The sequence below is a fragment of the Melanostigma gelatinosum genome (assembly GCF_949748355.1).
Source record: "Melanostigma gelatinosum genome assembly, chromosome: 4".
NCBI lineage: Eukaryota > Metazoa > Chordata > Actinopteri > Perciformes > Zoarcidae > Melanostigma > Melanostigma gelatinosum.
The window spans coordinates 1,293,472-1,315,000 of NC_136637.1; the positions used below are offsets into that span (position 1 = coordinate 1,293,472).

Consider the following 21,529-nt stretch of genomic DNA (forward strand, 5'->3'; position numbering starts at 1 on the left):
ACCACTGTACTTAATAACAGTAACTAATAATATAATAACTAATAAAGACACACAGTGATCACAACTGTACTTAATAATAGTAACTAATGATATAATAACTAATAAAGACACACAGTGATCACCACTGTACTTAATAACAGTAACTAATAAGATAATAACTAATAAAGACACACAGTGATCACAACTGTACTTAATAACAGTAACTAATAATATAATAACTAATAAAGACACACAGTGATCACCACTGTACTTAATAACAGTAACTAATAATATAATAACTAATAAAGACACACAGTGATCACCACTGTACTTAATAACAGCAACTAATAATATAATAACTAATAAAGACACACAGTGATCACCACTGTGCTTAATAACAGTAACTAATAATATAATAACTAATAAAGACACACAGTGATCACCACTGTACTTAATAACAGTAACTAATAATATAATAACTAATAAAGACACACAGTGATCACCACTGTACTTAATAACAGTAACTAATAATATAATAACTAATAAAGACACACAGTGATCACCACTGTACTTAATAACAGTAACTAATAATATAATAACTAATAAAGACACACAGTGATCACCACTGTACTTAATAACAGTAACTAATAATATAATAACTAATAAAGACACACAGTGATCATCACTGTACTTAATAACAGTAACTAATAACATAATAACTAATAAAGACACACAGTGATCACCACTGTACTTAATAACAGTAACTAATAATATAATAACTAATAAAGACACACAGTGATCACCACTGTACTTAATAACAGTAACTAATAATATAATAACTAATAAAGACACACAGTGATCACCACTGTACTTAATAACAGTAACTAATAACACTAATAACTAATAAAGACACACAGTGATCACCACTGTACTTAATAACAGTAACTAATAATATAATAACTAATAAAGACACACAGTGATCACCACTGTACTTAATAACAGTAACTAATAAGATAATAACTAATAAAGACACACAGTGATCACAACTGTACTTAATAACAGTAACTAATAATATAATAACTAATAAAGACACACAGTGATCACCACTGTACTTAATAACAGCAACTAATAATATAATAACTAATAAAGACACACAGTGATCACCACTGTACTTAATAACAGTAACTAATAATATAATAACTAATAAAGACACACAGTGATCACCACTGTACTTAATAACAGTAACTAATAATATAATAACTAATAAAGACACACAGTGATCACCACTGTACTTAATAACAGTAACTAATAATATAATAACTAATAAAGACACACAGTGATCACCACTGTACTTAATAACAGTAACTAATAATATAATAACTAATAAAGACACACAGTGATCACCACTGTACTTAATAACAGTAACTAATAATATAATAACTAATAAAGACACACAGTGATCATCACTGTACTTAATAACAGTAATTAATAACATAATAACTAATAAAGACACACAGTGATCACCACTGTACTTAATAACAGCAACTAATAATATAATAACTAATAAAGACATACAGTGATCACCACTGTACTTAATAACAGTAACTAATAATATAATAACTAATAAAGACACACAGTGATCACCACTGTACTTAATAACAGTAACTAATAACACTAATAACTAATAAAGACACACAGTGATCACCACTGTACTTAATAACAGCAACTAATAATATAATAACTAATAAAGACACACAGTGATCACCACTGTACTTAATAACAGTAACTAATAATATAATAACTAATAAAGACACACAGTGATCACCACTGTACTTAATAACAGTAACTAATAATATAATAACTAATAAAGACACACAGTGATCACCACTGCACTTAATAACAGTAACTAATAACACTAATAACTAATAAAGACACACAGTGATCACCACTGTACTTAATAACAGTAACTAATAATATAATGACTAATAAAGACACACAGTGATCACCACTGTACTTAATAACAGTAACTAATAATATAATAACTAATAAAGACACACAGTGATCACCACTGTACTTAATAACAGTAACTAATAATGTAATAACTAATAAAGACACACACTAATCACCACTGTACTTAATAACAGCAACTAATAATATAATAACTAATAAAGACACAGTGATCACCACTGTACTTAATAACAGTAACTAATAATATAATAACTAATAAAGACACACAGTGATCACCACTGTACTTAATAACAGTAACTAATAATATAATAACTAATAAAGACACACAGTGATCACCACTGTACTTAATAACAGTAACTAATAATATAATAACTAATAAAGACACACAGTGATCATCACTGTACTTAATAACAGTAACTAATAACATAATAACTAATAAAGACACACAGTGATCACCACTGTACTTAATAACAGTAACTAATAATATAATAACTAATAAAGACACACAGTGATCACCACTGTACTTAATAACAGTAACTAATAACAATAATAACTAATAAAGACACACAGTGATCACCACTGTACTTAATAACAGCAACTAATAATATAATAACTAATAAAGACACACAGTGATCACCACTGTACTTAATAACAGTAACTAATAATATAATAACTAATAAAGACACACAGTGATCACCACTGTACTTAATAACAGTAACTAATAATATAATAACTAATAAAGACACACAGTGATCACCACTGTACTTAATAACAGCAACTAATAATATAATAACTAATAAAGACACACAGTGATCACCACTGTACTTAATAACAGCAACTAATAATATAATAACTAATAAAGACACACAGTAATCATCACTGTACTTAATAACAGCAACTAATAATATAATAACTAATAAAGACACACAGTGATCACCACTGTACTTAATAACAGCAACTAATAATATAATAACTAATAAAGACACACAGTGATCACCACTGTACTTAATAACAGTAACTAATAATATAATAACTAATAAAGACACACAGTGATCACCACTGTACTTAATAACAGTAACTAATAATATAATAACTAATAAAGACACACAGTGATCACCACTGTACTTAATAACAGCAACTAATAATATAATAACTAATAAAGACACACAGTGATCATCACTGTACTTAATAACAGTAACTAATAATATAATAACTAATAAAGACACACAGTGATCACCACTGTACTTAATAACAGCAACTAATAATATAATAACTAATAAAGACACACAGTGATCACCACTGTACTTAATAACAGTAACTAATAACACTAATAACTAATAAAGACACACAGTGATCACCACTGTACTTAATAACAGTAACTAATAACAATAATAACTAATAAAGACACACAGTGATCATCACTGTACTTAATAACAGTAACTAATAATATAATAACTAATAAAGACACACAGTGATCACCACTGTACTTAATAACAGTAACTAATAATATAATAACTAATAAAGACACACAGTGATCACCACTGTACTTAATAACAGCAACTAATAATATAATAACTAATAAAGACACACAGTGATCACCACTGTACTTAATAACAGCAACTAATAATATAATAACTAATAAAGACACAAAGTGATCACCACTGTACTTAATAACAGCAACTAATGATATAATAACTAATAAAGACACACAGTGATCACCACTATACTTAATAACAGCAACTAATAATATAATAACTAATAAAGACACAAAGTGATCACCACTGTACTTAATAACAGCAACTAATGATATAATAACTAATAAAGACACACAGTGATCACCACTGTACTTAATAACAGTAACTAATAATATAATAACTAATAAAGACACACAGTGATCACAACTGTACTTAATAACAGTAACTAATAATATAATAACTAATAAAGACACACAGTGATCACCACTGTACTTAATAACAGTAACTAATAATATAATAACTAATAAAGACACACAGTGATCACCACTGTACTTAATAACAGCAACTAATAATATAATAACTAATAAAGACACACAGTGATCACCACTGTACTTAATAACAGTAACTAATAATATAATAACTAATAAAGACACACAGTGATCACCACTCTACTTAATAACAGCAACTAATAATATAATAACTAATAAAGACACACAGTGATCACCACTGTACTTAATAACAGTAACTAATAATATAATAACTAATAAAGACACACAGTGATCACCACTGTACTTAATAACAGCAACTAATAATATAATAACTAATAAAGACACACAGTGATCACCACTGTACTTAATAACAGCAACTAATAATATAATAACTAATAAAGACACACAGTGATCACCACTGTACTTAATAACAGTAACTAATAATATAATAACTAATAAAGACACACAGTGATCACCACTGTACTTAATAACCGTAACTAATAACACTAATAACTAATAAAGACACACAGTGATCACCACTGTACTTAATAACAGCAACTAATAATATAATAACTAATAAAGACACACAGTGATCATCACTGTACTTAATAACAGTAACTAATAATATAATAACTAATAAAGACACACAGTGATCACCACTGTACTTAATAACAGCAACTAATAATATAATAACTAATAAAGACACACAGTGATCACCACTGTACTTAATAACAGTAACTAATAACACTAATAACTAATAAAGACACACAGTGATCACCACTGTACTTAATAACAGTAACTAATAACAATAATAACTAATAAAGACACACAGTGATCATCACTGTACTTAATAACAGTAACTAATAATATAATAACTAATAAAGACACACAGTGATCACCACTGTACTTAATAACAGTAACTAATAATATAATAACTAATAAAGACACACAGTGATCACCACTGTACTTAATAACAGCAACTAATAATATAATAACTAATAAAGACACACAGTGATCACCACTGTACTTAATAACAGCAACTAATAATATAATAACTAATAAAGACACAAAGTGATCACCACTGTACTTAATAACAGCAACTAATGATATAATAACTAATAAAGACACACAGTGATCACCACTATACTTAATAACAGCAACTAATAATATAATAACTAATAAAGACACAAAGTGATCACCACTGTACTTAATAACAGCAACTAATGATATAATAACTAATAAAGACACACAGTGATCACCACTGTACTTAATAACAGTAACTAATAATATAATAACTAATAAAGACACACAGTGATCACAACTGTACTTAATAACAGTAACTAATAATATAATAACTAATAAAGACACACAGTGATCACCACTGTACTTAATAACAGTAACTAATAATATAATAACTAATAAAGACACACAGTGATCACCACTGTACTTAATAACAGCAACTAATAATATAATAACTAATAAAGACACACAGTGATCACCACTGTACTTAATAACAGTAACTAATAATATAATAACTAATAAAGACACACAGTGATCACCACTCTACTTAATAACAGCAACTAATAATATAATAACTAATAAAGACACACAGTGATCACCACTGTACTTAATAACAGTAACTAATAACACTAATAACTAATAAAGACACACAGTGATCACCACTGTACTTAATAACAGCAACTAATAATATAATAACTAATAAAGACACACAGTGATCACCACTGTACTTAATAACAGTAACTAATAATATAATAACTAATAAAGACACACAGTGATCACCACTATACTTAATAACAGCAACTAATAATATAATAACTAATAAAGACACACAGTGATCACCACTGTACTTAATAACAGCAACTAATAATATAATAACTAATAAAGACACACAGTAATCATCACTGTACTTAATAACAGCAACTAATAATATAATAACTAATAAAGACACACAGTGATCACCACTGTACTTAATAACAGCAACTAATAATATAATAACTAATAAAGACACACAGTGATCACCACTGTACTTAATAACAGTAACTAATAATATAATAACTAATAAAGACACACAGTGATCACCACTGTACTTAATAACAGTAACTAATAATATAATAACTAATAAAGACACACAGTGATCACCACTGTACTTAATAACAGCAACTAATAATATAATAACTAATAAAGACACACAGTGATCATCACTGTACTTAATAACAGTAACTAATAATATAATAACTAATAAAGACACACAGTGATCACCACTGTACTTAATAACAGCAACTAATAATATAATAACTAATAAAGACACAGTGATCACCACTGTACTTAATAACAGTAACTAATAACACTAATAACTAATAAAGACACACAGTGATCACCACTGTACTTAATAACAGTAACTAATAACAATAATAACTAATAAAGACACACAGTGATCATCACTGTACTTAATAACAGTAACTAATAATATAATAACTAATAAAGACACACAGTGATCACCACTGTACTTAATAACAGCAACTAATAATATAATAACTAATAAAGACACAAAGTGATCACCACTGTACTTAATAACAGCAACTAATGATATAATAACTAATAAAGACACACAGTGATCACCACTATACTTAATAACAGCAACTAATAATATAATAACTAATAAAGACACAAAGTGATCACCACTGTACTTAATAACAGCAACTAATGATATAATAACTAATAAAGACACACAGTGATCACCACTGTACTTAATAACAGTAACTAATAATATAATAACTAATAAAGACACACAGTGATCACAACTGTACTTAATAACAGTAACTAATAATATAATAACTAATAAAGACACACAGTGATCACCACTGTACTTAATAACAGTAACAAATAATATAATAACTAGTAAAGACACAGAGTGATCACCACTGTACTTAATAACAGCAACAAATAATATAATAACTAGTAAAGACACACAGTGATCACCACTGTACTTAATAACAGCAACTAATAATATAATAACTAATAAAGACACACAGTGATCACCACTGTACTTAATAACAGCAACTAATAATATAATAACTAACAAAGACACACAGTGATCACCACTTTACTTAATAACAGCAACTAATAATATAATAACTAATAAAGACACACAGTGATCACCACTGTACTTAATAACAGCAACTAATAATATAATAACTAATAAAGACACACAGTGATCACCACTTTACTTAATAACAGCAACTAATAATATAATAACTAATAAAGACACACAGTGATCACCACTGTACTTAATAACAGTAACTAATAATATAATAACTAATAAAGACACACAGTGATCACCACTGTACTTAATAACAGCAACTAATAATATAATAACTAATAAAGACACACAGTGATCACCACTGTACTTAATAACAGCAACTAATAATATAATAACTAATAAAGACACAGTGATCACCACTGTACTTAATAACAGCAACTAATAATATAATAACTAATAAAGACACACAGTAATCACCACTGTACTTAATAACAGCAACTAATAATATAATAACTAATAAAGACACACAGTAATCACCACTGTACTTAATAACAGCAACTAATAATATAATAACTAATAAAGACACAGTGATCACCACTGTACTTAATAACAGCAACTAATAATATAATAACTAATAAAGACACACAGTAATCACCACTGTACTTAATAACAGCAACTAATAATATAATAACTAATAAAGACACACAGTAATCACCACTGTACTTAATAACAGTAACTAATAATATAATAACTAATAAAGACACACAGTGATCACCACTGTACTTAATAACAGCAACAAATAATATAATAACTAGTAAAGACACACAGTGATCACCACTGTACTTAATAACAGCAACTAATAATATAATAACTAATAAAGACACACAGTGATCACCACTGTACTTAATAACAGTAACTAATAATATAATAACTAATAAAGACACACAGTGATCACCACTCTACTTAATAACAGCAACTAATAATATAATAACTAATAAAGACACACAGTGATCACCACTGTACTTAATAACAGTAACTAATAATATAATAACTAATAAAGACACACAGTGATCACCACTGTACTTAATAACAGTAACTAATAATATAATAACTAATAAAGACACACAGTGATCACCACTGTACTTAATAACAGTAACTAATAATATAATAACTAATAAAGACACACAGTGATCACCACTGTACTTAATAACAGTAACTAATAACACTAATAACTAATAAAGACACACAGTGATCACCACTGTACTTAATAACAGTAACTAATAATATAATAACTAATAAAGACACACAGTGATCACCACTGTACTTAATAACAGCAACTAATAATATAATAACTAATAAAGACACAGTGATCACCACTGTACTTAATAACAGCAACTAATAATATAATAACTAATAAAGACACACAGTGATCACCACTGTACTTAATAACAGCAACTAATAATATAATAACTAATAAAGACACACAGTGATCACCACTGTACTTAATAACAGTAACTAATAATATAATAACTAATAAAGACACACAGTGATCACCACTGTACTTAATAACAGCAACTAATAATATAATAACTAATAAAGACACAGTGATCACCACTGTACTTAATAACAGCAACTAATAATATAATAACTAATAAAGACACACAGTGATCACCACTGTACTTAATAACAGCAACTAATAATATAATAACTAATAAAGACACACAGTGATCACCACTGTACTTAATAACAGCAACTAATAATATAATAACTAATAAAGACACACAGTGATCACCACTGTACTTAATAACAGTAACTAATAATATAATAACTAATAAAGACACACAGTGATCACCACTGTACTTAATAACAGTAACTAACAATATAATAACTAATAAAGACACAGTGATCACCACTGTACTTAATAACAGTAACTAATAATATAATAACTAATAAAGACACACAGTGATCATCACTGTACTTAATAACAGTAACTAATAATATAATAACTAATAAAGACACACAGTGATCACCACTGTACTTAATAACAGTAACTAACAATATAATAACTAATAAAGACACAGTGATCACCACTGTACTTAATAACAGTAACTAATAATATAATAACTAATAAAGACACACAGTGATCACCACTGTACTTAATAACAGCAACTAATAATATAATAACTAATAAAGACACACAGTAATCACCACTGTACTTAATAACAGCAACTAATAATATAATAACTAATAAAGACACACAGTAATCACCACTGTACTTAATAACAGTAACTAATAATATAATAACTAATAAAGACACACAGTGATCACCACTGTACTTAATAACAGTAACTAATAATATAATAACTAATAAAGACACAGTGATCACCACTGTACTTAATAACAGTAACTAATAATATAATAACTAATAAAGACACACAGTGATCACCACTGTACTTAATAACAGTAACTAATAATATAATAACTAATAAAGACACACAGTGATCACCACTGTACTTAATAACAGTAACTAATAATATAATAACTAATAAAGACACACAGTGATCACCACTGTACTTAATAACAGTAACTAATAATATAATAACTAATAAAGACACACAGTGATCACCACTGTACTTAATAACAGTAACTAATAATATAATAACTAATAAAGACACACAGTGATCACCACTGTACTTAATAACAGTAACTAATAATATAATAACTAATAAAGACACACAGTGATCACCACTGTACTTAATAACAGTAACTAATAATATAATAACTAATAAAGACACACAGTGATCACCACTGTACTTAATAACAGTAACTAATAATATAATAACTAATAAAGACACGCAGTGATCACCACTGTACTTAATAACAGTAACTAATAATATAATAACTAATAAAGACACACAGTAATCACCACTGTACTTAATAACAGTAACTAATAACACTAATAACTAATAAAGACACAGTGATCACCACTGTACTTAATAACAGTAACTAATAATATAATAACTAATAAAGACACACAGTGATCACCACTGTACTTAATAACAGTAACTAATAATATAATAACTAATAAAGACACACAGTGATCACCACTGTACTTAATAACAGCAACTAATAATATAATAACTAATAAAGACACACAGTAATCACCACTGTACTTAATAACAGTAACTAATAATATAATAACTAATAAAGACACAGTGATCACCACTGTACTTAATAACAGTAACTAATAATATAATAACTAATAAAGACACACAGTGATCACCACTGTACTTAATAACAGTAACTAATAATATAATAACTAATAAAGACACACAGTGATCACCACTGTACTTAATAACAGTAACTAATAATATAATAACTAATAAAGACACACAGTGATCATCACTGTACTTAATAACAGTAACTAATAATATAATAACTAATAAAGACACACAGTGATCACCACTGTACTTAATAACAGTAACTAATAATATAATAACTAATAAAGACACACAGTGATCACCACTATACTTAATAACAGTAACTAATAATACTAATAACTAATAAAGACACACAGTGATCACCACTGTAGAGTGTTTCTCTCTGTAGTCTGTTAAACTGTGTCCTGTGTTCTGTTCATAAGCTCAGGATCCATTTCTACCGGCGGAATGCGATCGTCTCATTTATGAATTGTTTGCGTCTGTACGTTTTGAAATTGTGACTGTGGCGTCATTATTAAATAACCCAGAATATGATTATTGTTTCTCTTAAATGATAAAACTCATCAAACCGGACAATCAGGAATGATGTAAAAAGTGTTTAGTCTCTCAGCTCTCTCTGACTTTAATTGTATTCATAATAAAAGTTCAGATCATGAAATCACAAATCTTTCTCATAAATGTAGAAAGTTGTTTGTGGTCCTTTTGTTGTTCAGACTACAATGAAAATGAATATAAACCAGATGTTGAATCAGAAACTAATCAAATATAAAGCTAGTTTATTCTGTGATCCATCTTCACAGTTTACATGTTGAACAAAATGTCATCAGTCCGATCGGCTGCAGCGTCCAATCACATGACAGATGAACAATGAGGGGGCGTGTCGGCCGTCAAAAGACTTCCTGGAAGTCCGTTCTCGTGGTTCCTCGCTCATGGCTCCTCTGACGTCCCTCCTCCCTCCTCAGAGCTAAATAAGAGCTTTGGGACGGCCGTCAATATGGCGGCGCAGAACTTCCGGTTCAAGCGAGGAAATGAGAATTAAGAGACTTGGGATGTGTTCCATGGGGACCAGAGCTCCCAGTGGTACCTTTAGAACTGAACTGAATAAACTGGAGCCTAAAGTCAATAACACGACACTGTAACCAAGCACATTTTTCACTTTGGAGCCATTGATGCCTGTGCTTTATCTTTTGTCTTGTATATTTCTATTTTGTGTCTTGTTTTTAAATCGTCTTGTCTGAATGTTTTGATACACTTTTTAACTCTTGCTGCTGTACTGATGAGTCACCAACTCAATTTCGTTGTATGTTCGTACGATGACAATAAACATCCTTCTTGTCCAAAAGTCCCAACACAAGGAAATGCTTCAAGGTGTAATACTCACTGACTCTGTATTTCTATTTGGACACATTCTGTGTTCTGTGTCACTGAAGAAACACACATTGTGACAGTTGTCCAGTAGATGTAAACATCTCATGCTTTCCATAGTGTGATAATCAGCTTCATGCAGGTTCTTCCTCCCAGTCCTGACCCTCTTAATGAGGACGGGTTGGTGACTCCGTCTGTTTGGGTTCATAAAGACTCGTTTATGATGCTCTATGAACTGAGGAGGAGTTATTGTTATATCAGGAACTGCTGTAGAGTAAACAACCAGAGACAGTAACAGGCAGGATGTGACAGTCCACTTCTTTTAATGGTCAAATAATAAACAAGCAGAATAATAAACAGCTCAACATTCAGCTTAGAACTCCACTAATGGTTTTCAACACTCAGCACCATCTTTTAATCAGAACCAGGAGTGCTTTAGAGACAGCTGATCATCACTGATCCACACACTGCCAGTAAATAGGAGATAATAAACAAAGATATGTGATAGAACTGAAACAGAAGTACAAAGGAAAAGCAAAGCTCTGCTGCAGATCATGAATGGACCGGTCCAATGGGGAGCAGTGAAGGCAGTCAGAGCATGGCTCTGTACAGAGTGAGCGAGTGGCACAGGAAGTGGTCCTGCTCCATACACAGCAGCAGATCCCTCAGCATGACCCGAGTCACTCTCTGAACAGCCTGTCTGGGCAGCAGGGTCACCTGACACACAACACAGGTACACTCAATATTATGCACTCTTCAGTGAGGTGCTGCCAGTTACACACAAACATCTTAGACAGAAAATGAAAGACTGTTTGCAAATTTCATCAATTTCATGACTAACTCATACGAGCCAAAATGACACTCACACCTCAAACTGCATTAGACATGTTGAGTGTCACAGTCCACCCTCGCCCTGGTATAGGGGGCAGCAGTGACTTCGTTACCATCTCTTCCCTGGACTTTCAACTACATCTCACCGTCTCCATCAGCGGATGGAGTTTGCTTAGTCAGCTCATGAAGACTTGGTCTGAAGCAGCTTTTGTGTTCACGTTATATAATTCAAGTAAATCTTCTGTGCTTTGCAGTCGTTCCACGCTTCAGTCACAGCATCGCAATGCTGCACAGTAGTTCTGTTTCTTTGCACGTCTATTCCTTCTGTCTGAACCTGGCGAGTCAGGTGGTTTGTTGCACAGCACCATCTGAAAATCCATCATTGGAAAAAACAATACTTCCAAAAATAATACCTGGCAGGTGATTGGATGATCCATCTGTCAATCAAACTCTTACGGAAGCCAGTCAGTAAGAAAGCAAAAACATGTCCATCTAGAAATACCTTCATACCTTTGCTCTTCCTTCAATGAAGAATAGTCTCCAGTTCTGATGCTATTGCAGCAGCTACGCTCACCTCGTCAGGAGCCAGTTATCTCTGACACACACACACACACACACACACACACACACACACACACACACACACACACACACACACACACACACACACACACACACACACACACACACACACACACACACACACACACACACACACACACACACACACACACACACACACACACACAATTTGTGTGTAATATGTGATCCCAAGACTCGCATGAACTCATGAGCAGAAAAAGGTGAGATCAGCCCCAAATGTAATTCTGTTGACGAAAGAGAAGAGTTCTATTCATTGAAGAAAGCTGATTTAAACTCATTTACCCCAATGAATCACTTTATTCAAAGAAAGGATTTCACAACCAAGTCCTTGAACGGTAGTTCAAGGACTTGGTTGTGAAATCATGGACTTAAACAAAGTCAATAATAGAATAAAACAGAAATTTAAAAAAACTAAATTCATCATTTGATAGATTATCGTGTCACATGCTAAAAGAGCTTCCACTCCAAACACATCTGCCCATCCCTCCTCTATCGTTAGCAGCTGAGGAGCAGCCTGTGAAGAGGTAAAGGAAGCCCTGTGGCTGTTTACAGGAAGGCAGGCAGCCGGCTCCTCTGGGTAATGGAGTTCAAAGGCAGTGAACGGAGCGTCCTCATCTTTAAATCTGCAGCCTGCAGGGCTGAGACTTAAAACACACAGAACGAAAGACTCAATGAGTTGAACCCACAGTCTCACACATGCTAGCTGTGGTGAGCGTTAGCCCAGGAGGCTAGCTACAATGAGCAACATGCTGCTTTCTGCAGAGTCAGTGTCTCCTCTTGGTGCTTCCTACTGCGTTTATTTTGAATGCTAAATATTCATGAATGTTTGGAGAGGTCATAGCTTAGTTGAACTGCATTTGTCTTTCATTTTAGAGGACCGATTGAAGGATGAGGAAATAGAACTACTGTAATGTTAAAACAGGCTTCTATTAGAGACTACCCTGTACTCACATCTTCCTATCTAAGTTCATCTTCTCATCTCCTCCCTGTTTACCTGTTGTCTTGATCAGTTCAGTCACACAGCTTGTCACAATCACCACTCGGACTCTCTTTTTTAAACAGAAATATTGTTGTCATTCACTAATTCCAAGCGTTGCAATTTTTACGTTCAGCGCTTATGTCGCTGAAACAACACTTCCTGCACAGGTGTTCATAATGAGCTTGTGATGTTTAATATCAGCTGGAAGTGTGAGTTTACTTGCAGTCCTCCAGGAGGCAATGAATGTACGTTGTTATAGTTGGTATATTGGATTAAATCCAGAGACAGAAACAAGTGAACAGCTGGCCCCCGGCCTCGTCTTATGTATTGTTGCTCTGGACTGTACATGTAGATTCCAGCAGTAGAAGTGAAATGCTACCCCCTATGTCTTTGGAGCAGGTGGCTCGGTATTACACGTTGCACATGGAAGGTAAACGGGTGCTTCTCTGGTTTGGGTGGCAGACCGACCTGGCTTTCAGTCGGCTCCAGAGGTCTCTTCTTGCGAGGCCCGATGGCAGCCAGAGCGGTGAGGTTGGCCTCTCTTTGCTGCAGCTGAGCGTCTTCCATCTGTTGGAACTGAAAAGAGAAGAGATCCAGGATTACTGAACATCTGGTGATTTTAAAAGTGCTGCTATATGAACACAAGTGCAATAACATTTGGTTTGCAAACACGTTAAACAAATCCGTTGCTGGACTGTGTTTAAAGTGGCCCACAACTCTTCTGCAGTTGACCAGGACATTGTCAAACGCACCGTCTGCAGAGACACTGAAGATGCAGCGATGCAGCGATGCAGGGGGCGTGTTCATAAGGCAGATGAGCCAGCAGCGATCATAACTCTTCACTGTCTGTGCTCAGTGAGAAACGTTCCACTGCTGTGAGAACAGGAACATGTTTCATCTACATGTGAGTGTTGAGTCTTCATCACAGTCAGAGCATGTGATGCATCACTATGATGCTGTAACTCAGAGGTGATGAAGGTGATCCAGCTCTACTCTTCATCACTGTAACTCAGAGGTGATGAAGGTGACCCAGCTCTACTCTTCATCACTGTAACTCAGAGGTGATGAAGGTGACCCAGCTCTACTCTTCATCACTGTAACTCAGAGGTGATGAAGGTGAGCCAGCCAGCCAGCCAGCCAGCCAGCCAGCCAGCCAGCCAGCCAGCCAGCCAGCCAGACAGACAGACAGACAGACAGACAGACAGACAGACAGACAGACAGACAGACAGACAGACAGACAGACAGACAGACAGACAGACAGACAGACAGACAGACAGACAGACAGACAGACAGACAGACAGACAGACAGACAGACAGACAGACAGACAGACAGACAGACAGACAGACAGACAGACAGACAGACAGACAGACAGACAGACAGACAGACAGACAGACAGACAGACAGACAGACAGACAGACAGACAGACAGACAGACAGACAGACAGACAGACAGACAGACAGACAGACAGACAGACAGACAGACAGACAGACAGACAGACAGACAGACAGACAGACAGACAGACAGACAGACAGACAGACAGACAGACAGACAGACAGACAGACAGACAGACAGACAGACAGACAGACAGACAGACAGACAGACAGACAGACAGACAGACAGACAGACAGACAGACAGACAGACAGACAGACAGACAGACAGACAGACAGACAGACAGACAGACAGACAGACAGACAGACAGACAGACAGACAGACAGACAGACAGACAGACAGACAGACAGACAGACAGACAGACAGACAGACAGACAGACAGACAGACAGACAGACAGACAGACAGACAGACAGACAGACAGACAGACAGACAGACAGACAGACAGACAGACAGACAGACAGACAGACAGACAGACAGACAGACAGACAGACAGACAGACAGACAGACAGACAGACAGACAGACAGACAGACAGACAGACAGACAGACAGACAGACAGACAGACAGACAGACAGACAGACAGACAGACAGACAGACAGACAGACAGACAGACAGACAGACAGACAGACAGACAGACAGACAGACAGACAGACAGACAGACAGACAGACAGACAGACAGACAGACAGACAGACAGACAGACAGACAGACAGACAGACAGACAGACAGACAGACAGACAGACAGACAGACAGACAGACAGACAGACAGACAGACAGACAGACAGACAGACAGACAGACAGACAGACAGACAGACAGACAGACAGACAGACAGACAGACAGACAGACAGACAGACAGACAGACAGACAGACAGACAGACAGACAGACAGACAGACAGACAGACAGACAGACAGACAGACAGACAGACAGACAGACAGACAGACAGACAGACAGACAGACAGACAGACAGACAGACAGACAGACAGACAGACAGACAGACAGACAGACAGACAGACAGACAGACAGACAGACAGACAGACAGACAGACAGACAGACAGACAGACAGACAGACAGACAGACAGACAGACAGACAGACAGACAGACAGACAGACAGACAGACAGACAGACAGACAGACAGACAGACAGACAGACAGACAGACAGACAGACAGACAGACAGACAGACAGACAGACAGACAGACAGACAGACAGACAGACAGACAGACAGACAGACAGACAGACAGACAGACAGACAGACAGACAGACAGACAGACAGACAGACAGACAGACAGACAGACAGACAGACAGACAGACAGACAGACAGACAGACAGACAGACAGACAGACAGACAGACAGACAGACAGACAGACAGACAGACAGACAGACAGACAGACAGACAGACAGACAGACAGACAGACAGACAGACAGACAGACAGACAGACAGACAGACAGACAGACAGACAGACAGACAGACAGACAGACAGACAGACAGACAGACAGACAGACAGACAGACAGACAGACAGACAGACAGACAGACAGACAGACAGACAGACAGACAGACAGACAGACAGACAGACAGACAGACAGACAGACAGACAGACAGACAGACAGACAGACAGACAGACAGACAGACAGACAGACAGACAGACAGACAGACAGACAGACAGACAGACAGACAGACAGACAGACAGACAGACAGACAGACAGACAGACAGACAGACAGACAGACAGACAGACAGACAGACAGACAGACAGACAGACAGACAGACAGACAGACAGACAGACAGACAGACAGACAGACAGACAGACAGACAGACAGACAGACAGACAGACAGACAGACAGACAGACAGACAGACAGACAGACAGACAGACAGACAGACAGACAGACAGACAGACAGACAGACAGACAGACAGACAGACAGACAGACAGACAGACAGACAGACAGACAGACAGACAGACAGACAGACAGACAGACAGACAGACAGACAGACAGACAGACAGACAGACAGACAGACAGACAGACAGACAGACAGACAGACAGACAGACAGACAGACAGACAGACAGACAGACAGACAGACAGACAGACAGACAGACAGACAGACAGACAGACAGACAGACAGACAGACAGACAGACAGACAGACAGACAGACAGACAGACAGACAGACAGACAGACAGACAGACAGACAGACAGACAGACAGACAGACAGACAGACAGACAGACAGACAGACAGACAGACAGACAGACAGACAGACAGACAGACAGACAGACAGACAGACAGACAGACAGACAGACAGACAGACAGACAGACAGACAGACATATGTATATATATGTGTATATATATACACACACATATATATAGATCCCTCTCCACAGCTGTTAGCTTGATGTATGGTTGAGTCTCCCAGCAGTCTCCAGGATGGAACACGTACACACCTCTTTGGCTCTTTGCTTGAGCTGCTGATGCTGTGGGTCCTCAGTGTGTGAGCGACTCTGACCACAAACAGACAGATGTTAAGTTAGTGAGCAGAATGGACCTAAATATAGGTAGAAATGGTCATGGTGCTTTCAGATCTAATGCTCGTGAAAATTAATCTTGGTGTTTATCTGGTAGTTCAATTCAAACATAAGCTCACTCTGGCCAAACGCAGCAGTCTCTCTCTCTCCTCTTCATCTCTCCTCTTCTTCTTCAAACTCTCCACTTCCTCCAGGAAGCGAAGCTGGGATCGCACATCACTCACTTTGGCATGCCACAAGTCCTCCTGTTGACACACACACACACACACAGAAATAAACAATTGGAGCGACCGTGTTTCCACGGCAGACTCTCTCTCCACTCACACCCTTCGATCAGCGCAAGTTCGCCACTGCTTGAAATACAAAGCGGTGTAAACTCTATGTCACATTTTACAAAATGATGTGACCGGTTACATTGTGAGAGGTAGTAGAATAACAATCTAAATCAGGGGCGAGGTGATCGTATTTAGAAACGGCTTTGTCACCATCTTATATTATCCATCTCTATCATCATTACCATCAGCACCAATTCACTGCATGCACACACACGCGCGCACACACACACACACACACACACACACACACAGCCTTTGGCTGCAGACTCGTATGGGATGTCGTGCTGCTCTGTAACATCCAGACAACACTTTGATTCCCTGAAGACAAATCTTTCTAATTGAGCTGTTGTGATGCTTCCCTGTGATTGGCTTAGCTAATAATGCCATGGGATCTGTAAAAACAAGAAAGGCTTTTCATAATAACAAACTGAGCAGACATGTATGATTATTTTTTCTGAGTGTGAATACATATAAATCACTCCTTTGCAATAGCATGGAGTTTGCCACTGCGGCTGCTTTGGGTCGGGATCACACTGCTGTACCTTCAGGGCCCCATCACAGTGAGCTTCTCCAGCAGCCCACGGAGACACTCCTGAGTGGCATGAGACACCAGAGCCACCACCTCTGGACTGACATCAGTTACTCCCAATGCCTGTCCTAACACAGGAGACACAAGAGTATCTCAACAAGAGTCACACATTACAGACGAGTTCTTCCAGTTAAATAAAAGGTGTTATATTTATCGGTCCAGCTGAAGTGGAAAAACCTGCTGGAGACAACTGATATGGCAAAGAACAGCAAAAAAGCATGGAGCCTCATCCGAAAAATCAGAAACGATCCATCAACCGCAGCTCTGCAACAGTATACGACCACTGCCAACCAAGTTGCGCACCAGCTGCTGCTCAATGGAAAACCCACCACTAAACAGCCAAGACCAAAGATAGATCAAGTAAAGCACTCCCAAACCATGGGACTAACCAAGCCGTTCTCCCCTGAAGAGCTCAATATCAGCATCAACACCCTTAAAACCGGCAAAGCCATCGGCCTGGATAACATTTTCACTGAAGAGATCAAGCATTTTGGACCTCTGATGAGGAAATGGATCCTCGAGCTGATGAATAAGTGCATGCTGACAAAAAACATCCCAAAAAGCTGGAGGAAAACTAGGATTATTGCCCTTCTCAAACCAGGCAAAGACCCAACGCATGCAAAGAGCTTCCCCCCAATCTCTCTGCTATGCCACCTCTACAAGCTGTTTGAGCGCTTGATCCTCAACAGACTTGCCCCTGTTGCTGAACCAGCCATCACACCTCAACAAGCCGGATTCCGACCTGGCAAATCGACAACAAGCCAACTTCTGAATCTCACTCAACACATCGAGGACGGATTCCAGAAAGGACTGGTAACAGGTGCTGTCTTTGTTGATCTGTCTGCCGCATATGACACTGTGAACCATCGCCTCCTCCTAAAAAAGATCTTGGAGTTGACAAAAGACCTGGCACTCAGACCTCATTGGAGCCCTTCTGAAAGACAGGCGCTTCTTTGTTGTCCTGAATAACAAGCAGAGTCGCTGGCGACAACAACGGAATGGCCTACCTCAAGGTAGTGTGCTGGCCCCACGACTGTATAACATCTACACCAACGACCAGCCAATGGAGCAGAACACTGAGCGTTTCATCTATGCAGACTATCTCTGTGTAACATCCAAAGAGAACTCGTTCGAAGCAGTAGAATTAAACCTCACCAGAGCTCTAGAGGAGCTACTCCTCTATTACGAGCGCAACCACCTACATGCCAACCCTGCAAAGACCTAAGTCTGCTCCTTCCATCTCAGGAACCGTGAAGCCAACCGACCACTTAACATCAAATGGTCTGGAACACCACTTGAGCACTGTACCCACCCTGTCTACCTTGGAGTAACCCTGGATCGTACTCTCTCCTTTAAGGACCACATCAACAACACAAAATCCAAAGTTGGTTCCCGAAACAACATCCTACGGAAACTGACCAACTCCAAATGGGGAGCCACAGCACACACATTAAGATCTACTGCTCTGGCCCTGTGCTATTCCTCTGCGGAATATGCATGTCCAGTTTGGGAGAGGTCAACCCATGCCAAGAAACTTGACCCAGCACTGAACAGCACCTGCCGCCTGATCACTGGCTGCTTGAAACCCACCAACACAAGCAACCTTCACCTCCTCGCTGGCATTGCTCCTGCTGATATTAGACGCGAAGTTGCCAGCCGAGTCGAGAAAACAAAATCTACTAGTGATGAATGCCATCTCCTCCATTGATGTCACCCTCCGGCCCAACGGCTAAAATCAAGAAGAATCTTTCTCAGCCATGTCCAGCCCCTAATAAAGTCTCGGGAAGAAACCAGACTCCAACTCTGGAGGAAAAGCTTGAGAATGACCCTCCTCCAACTGTCATGGAAATACCGCCCACTGAAAACCTTCCCCCTGGCCCAGAAGCACCATGGGCTCAATGGAAAACACTAAACCGCCTCAGAACAAGAACGGGACGATCAAAAGCTGCTCTGGTCAGATGGGGCTCCAAGGCTGGCCCAACCACATGTGAATGTGGAGAAGCAGACCATACTATGGAGCATTGCCTTGTCTGCCCTCTACTACCCAACCCTGAGACTCAAAAGACCTTGCAGTGTTCAATGAAAATGCAAAGGACTGTGTAAAGAAATGGGAAACCGTCATATAACCATCACGCTACAGTGAAACGAAAAGAAGAAGAATCGGTCTTGTTGAGACGTTAAGGAATCTATTGAATGCAGTGGTATCCAACATTCGTCTGTAAACATTTTAAATGTAGCCTGGCACCGTTCCCATGAACTCCCTTATATTAAATACTATATCCATTCATTAGGATTCTGTTTGTGCCTTTGATCTCCGTCAGTGGCTGTTAAACTAAAGAGTAGCCTGCAGTAATACTGGTGTGATGAATGCTGGGTCTCAGTCTGGCTCCTGTACCTGTACGGAGGATTCGGTGGAGCACTGGGTTCGGTGTGAGGAAGGGCTGATCCTGGCACGACTGCACCACAGAGCCGACCACTGTGGTCAATATCTGTGCATTCTCCTCTCTCAGGTTGACTCCAGCCATGGAGGCTACATCGTTAATGTCATCCTCCTCTCTGGGAACCACACACACACACAAATAACTGCCTTGTGCAGGCCCGCCAGCTTTGCCCTTTGACAGAATGCTGGTCAGATTTACTGAATTGTTTCACTTGAAACCCCTCACACCTGAGTGTGAAGACATCAACTGGATGTATTACTTGTATGATCCTGAACTGTCCTTGAAGGC

The 21,529-nt window shown here is 37.0% G+C and overlaps 1 protein-coding gene across 1 annotated transcript in view; it reads right to left on the reverse strand.

Moving 5' to 3' along the window:
- Positions 1 to 11,990: 11,990 nt before the first annotated feature.
- Positions 11,991 to 21,529, reverse strand: part of LOC306776256 (transcription initiation factor TFIID subunit 4-like) — a 28,611-nt gene continuing 19,072 nt past the window's right edge. The window contains exons 10-16 of the mRNA XM_079266885.1: positions 21,501 to 21,529; positions 21,196 to 21,356; positions 18,771 to 18,868; positions 17,996 to 18,184; positions 17,796 to 17,852; positions 14,439 to 14,546; positions 11,991 to 12,274 (exon numbers count right to left, since the gene is read on the reverse strand). The exon at positions 21,501 to 21,529 is cut by the window's right edge and continues 56 nt beyond it. Coding sequence (XP_079123011.1) covers positions 12,149 to 12,274; positions 14,439 to 14,546; positions 17,796 to 17,852; positions 17,996 to 18,184; positions 18,771 to 18,868; positions 21,196 to 21,356; positions 21,501 to 21,529 — 768 coding nt within the window. The 3' untranslated portion in view covers positions 11,991 to 12,148. The remainder of the gene's footprint in view (positions 12,275 to 14,438; positions 14,547 to 17,795; positions 17,853 to 17,995; positions 18,185 to 18,770; positions 18,869 to 21,195; positions 21,357 to 21,500) is intronic.